Consider the following 4,285-nt stretch of genomic DNA (forward strand, 5'->3'; position numbering starts at 1 on the left):
CTATTCGAACTGAATGAATCGAGAGATAATGAGAGTGTGTGAGTAGAGAGGACAAAACGAGAAATGCCCTCATTCCTCTCTTCTCTGATTCTCTTCCATTTGCGTTCTCTCTGCTCGCTTTGTTAATAGGAAAAGGTTAGTCCCTCTCTGATGTCTCTTCCAACACCAATCCATGTATATTTGTGTATATTACCGGACACGGTTCTTCCCTGCATCCTAACAAACCAAACCATTCTCGAGACAACCGACCGAGACACGGCAGAAAATACAAACACAATGATCTTTGTGTGTGCATGTATTTCGGACGTCAGATCAAATAGATATTCTTACGGTGTTGGTGGTGGGAACGTGAGAATCAATCATTATCATTTCCTAATCAACCCGGATATTCTCATTTGTTAGCGCGGGTATTGATGAGCTTTTTCATCCCTTGTAGAATAAGAATTCGGTTCTTTTTTTACAACTTTCTGTTTTCTTTACTTTTACAACTCGTCTAAACATCAGAATCGATTGTTTCTCGTCTTTGATCAGTATCGTTACTTTCACTATCACTGTTACCGTCATCACATTCGCCATACTTGTTTGCCTCGAAGCTCTTCTCTGTAATATTCTCTTCTTTTTTGTCATTACGTCTCCACGTGCTTATCAATCATCCAACTGATAATGTATGTGCTCTCGAGTCGAAAAATCATAAGAATCATTCACAGAATTGTAGCGAAATGTAACAGGAATCGAGATAAGAAATGTGTTTAACAAAAAAAAAAGAAAAATCTTTGATGACCAGAGACTATTCTTTATTGTTACAACTAGATACGTTCCCATAACGCGGCATTTCTTAGATATCGGTTTTAATGTAAACCGTCTTGTTGGCTTACAATGCTCTTATGCAACTGTATGAACCATCTCTCTTATTTTTCTTACAGCACCAGCGCAACCTTTCTTTACACAGGTTTCCTTTTTATTCTGTTTCTCTTCTCTCTCAAAGTTTGCCACGCGGATCGTTGCGATTGCGCTCTGCGCAATGTTTTACAGTTGTTCTGTTGTTTCTGGTTTTGTTTCAGGATTTTTCAAAACTGTAAATTATCCTTTTTTGGGCTAGAATCTTTTCCAATAGTGCGCAAAATATCAGTTCTTGGAGTTCTGATATTTGTACACAGAGAATGTGTACTTTGTTCTTGACATTCGCCATTTTCAACAAAAATTGGTACAGTACCAGGTCAATAAGATTTGCAAAAATCATATTTTCAGTAGATTTGCGGCATTTCCAGAAGTCTGGAGCTCACATTCAGCTGTCAAGTGTATGATCACTTTGAAAAGTTTGGAATGGGTGAAACAGACCTAGATTGAACATTTTCCATTAACAGAATTTTCTGAAAATTCCTTGTTTTTCAGCTTTACCGATATTTGTAAAACACTCATTTTTGCCTGTTTTTGGACTGAAAACGTGAAAGAAAGTTGGCGTATTCCAGAAATCGGCGACTATCTGGAAAACTAGGAATTTTCAGAAAATTCCATAAATGCAAATTTATTAGTCTAGGTCTGTTTTACACTCTCCACAATTTTCAGAATGATCGGAAACATGGTAGCCGTGGTCTAGACTCCTAAAATAGTCGAAATGGGCAAAAATCCGCTGAAAAATACGTTTTTGCATATTTTGTTGACCGGTTTTGTATATTTTGTTCTTGGCATTCACTTTTTTAACAAGAGTTGATAGTTTCCTATCTATTAGCTTCATTATTCTAAGAAAATCATTCCCAGAATTCAAAATGAGCCCACGAGACAGCACACAAATTATTCATGAGTCAAGTCGGGCTCTTTCGAAAAAAATAAGGAACTGGAAGAAAATCATTTTAAAAACACCCTCAAACATTATAATATTCTTTCCCGCTGACTTGGAAAGTATCCGAAAAATATCCGGCTCACTCATTCAAATCAAATTTGTTCTCATTTTTCATCATAATACTGTCTAATCTTCTGTCTTTTGCAGCAGCTCTGAAAAATTTCCATATTTTCGTGATGTCGGTTTTTTTCCCTTTTTTTCATCGTTCAATAGAATAGCTCATACTCGAAAAAATATATACATTTATCCAGTTTTTTTTCAGCTGAACAGAGAGCGGCAGCAACGCCCACCTAGTAGGAAGCGAAGAGCCTCTGTGGTGACAAACAACACATCACCATCGTCGTCTGGTCCCGTTCGTCGTCGTGTTCGACGCTTCTTCTGTGATCCACCACACCCCGACTGGAAACAACAACATCTTGAAACGACACCGTCACAGCCGTCAAAATTTCGCCGCTATCATCATCCACGCCTTCCACGTCATCCGCGCGGATTATGAAAGACGAATATAATTCGCAGGTACAACTTTTTTAAAAATCAGGGTTTACATATTTTTTGAAATTATTTTTGGTCGGTGCTGTTTGATAAATTAGGGAATATAAAATCGGCCGAGATAAAAGATGGTGCCCTAAACAGGAAGAGGCCGTGAGAACCTCGTCACTTTTTAATGAATAACTAATAAACGAAGATAGATAACGAGACCCCAAAACTTTTAGTAATTCTAGGAATTGAGTGGGATGATGTCTGGGGAGACATGAGTCTCTGAAAAACTGGAAAATTAAAAAAAATCAATATTTTTGCAGGAATGTCAAGTCTGTTCAGCGCCTGCGGATGGTCTTCACTATGGAGCAATTAGTTGTCGTTCCTGCAATGCATTTTTTCGGCGGACAGTTGTAGAAAAAGCAGTGAGTATTTATTTGAAAACCACTCATGATAGGTTTTTGGGTTTTTTTTCAAATTGTGGCCGAAATAATTTGAAAAGTTGAGATATTCCAGCTTGCATTCTATTACCATTAAAGCTGCCATACTTGTGTTACGCCAGAAATAACATATTGCGAGTTGATTCATAAAAACAATTTTTAACTAATTTTTGCAATTTTCAAAAATCTCAAATGAAAACACAAACTTCATTTATCCGCCCGAAACCAACAAAGCCCAATTAATTTGTGCTCTTGTAAACTGTCTGCTTTGTGCTACTTCTATCTTCTTGTGCCAATATAAGGTCCTGTGGTGTTGCACAAAAATCACTTGTTCTAACAGCGTAGCCTCTGAGTGAAGAGCGTATGTAAACATTTTTCATAAGCTTCCGATTGGCTTTTTCCTTTCTTTCTCCTCGATAATTTAGGGATCCAAGATCACCGGGAAGTGGCGACTCGGCCAACCATAGATGAGAGAAAAAACGAGAGAACTGATAAAAATTTGTGCTTTTGCAGAAAAAGACAATAACTAGCCAAATTTGGTTCTCTGGAAAAAACTGAAAAAAAAACTCCGAAAACAGACAGAAGCAAATAATAACACTTTTTGAGAATGAGTGCTAGACTAGTTCTAGACATTTTCAGAGATTTTCAGAATCCGTTATTCATTTCCTTATGATTTATTTTCCAGGAATACCGATGTAAACACACAAACAGTTGCGTGATTGACCCGGATGGGAGGTGTGCGTGCAGGTCATGTCGTTTCACCAAGTGCCTTGAAGCGGGGATGAAAGTTTCTGGTTAGTGATGATTCTAGCACAACAAATAAGTTGACTTATGAGTAATAAGCACGCTTGAGAAACACTTCCTCGTGCCTAAACCCATAAATGATCAAAGAAGGAAAAAAAGTTGCTCTTTTTGCAGCTGTCCAACCACGTCGCGACCCCACTGGCTCACAGAAGGAAAGGCGGAAACGGACGCTAAACGGGGATTCGGTATCTTTAGCGGGCAGTCCACCTGAACGGAGTAGTAATAGTTTTTCATCGGATGTACCTACACCTTCAAGTTCATATATCGTTGATGCTATCCGAACAGATTATGGATTTTCTACTCCAAGACGAGTTTCCACAGACTACGTGAATTCTCCTGGAGTATACAAGAAACATGTCAAGTTGGAGATTGATGATGAGCCGATTCCAAGTACAAGCACAATTTACAAGGTATGGGTCAGCAATGATATCGGAGGTTACAGTAGCTTTGTAGTACCGGTTAATAAGATGTAAAAAAAACGGAATTTTCAGTTGATCTCCAGTCATTTCGTCGATTTTTACAAGTCTGGCGCCCGGCTGTAAGGTTGCTGATCACTTTGAAAATTTTTGAGGGTGTAAAGCAGACCTAAATTTAAAAACTTTACACTCACAGAATTTTTTTTTAAATTTTATAGTTTTCGAGCTACCGTAAAACCTCTAATAGAACGACACCCGGATCGTCCACTTTGAGCCTATATATCTCATTTTCTGTGAAAGATATCAAA

The 4,285-nt window shown here is 38.1% G+C and overlaps 1 protein-coding gene across 1 annotated transcript in view; it reads left to right on the plus strand.

Annotated features, from left to right (window-relative positions):
* Positions 1 to 276: 276 nt before the first annotated feature.
* Cbr-nhr-71 overlaps positions 277 to 4,285 on the plus strand; it is a gene marked incomplete at both ends in the record, with an annotated part of 12,363 nt that continues 8,354 nt past the window's right edge. The window contains 6 exons of the mRNA XM_045240607.1: positions 277 to 348; positions 1,211 to 1,255; positions 2,103 to 2,192; positions 2,641 to 2,742; positions 3,443 to 3,551; positions 3,649 to 3,971. Coding sequence (XP_045093544.1) covers positions 277 to 348; positions 1,211 to 1,255; positions 2,103 to 2,192; positions 2,641 to 2,742; positions 3,443 to 3,551; positions 3,649 to 3,971 — 741 coding nt within the window. The remainder of the gene's footprint in view (positions 349 to 1,210; positions 1,256 to 2,102; positions 2,193 to 2,640; positions 2,743 to 3,442; positions 3,552 to 3,648; positions 3,972 to 4,285) is intronic.

This window comes from Caenorhabditis briggsae (assembly GCF_000004555.2).
Source record: "Caenorhabditis briggsae complete genome, chrX, whole genome shotgun sequence".
In the NCBI taxonomy this organism is placed as follows: domain Eukaryota; kingdom Metazoa; phylum Nematoda; class Chromadorea; order Rhabditida; family Rhabditidae; genus Caenorhabditis; species Caenorhabditis briggsae.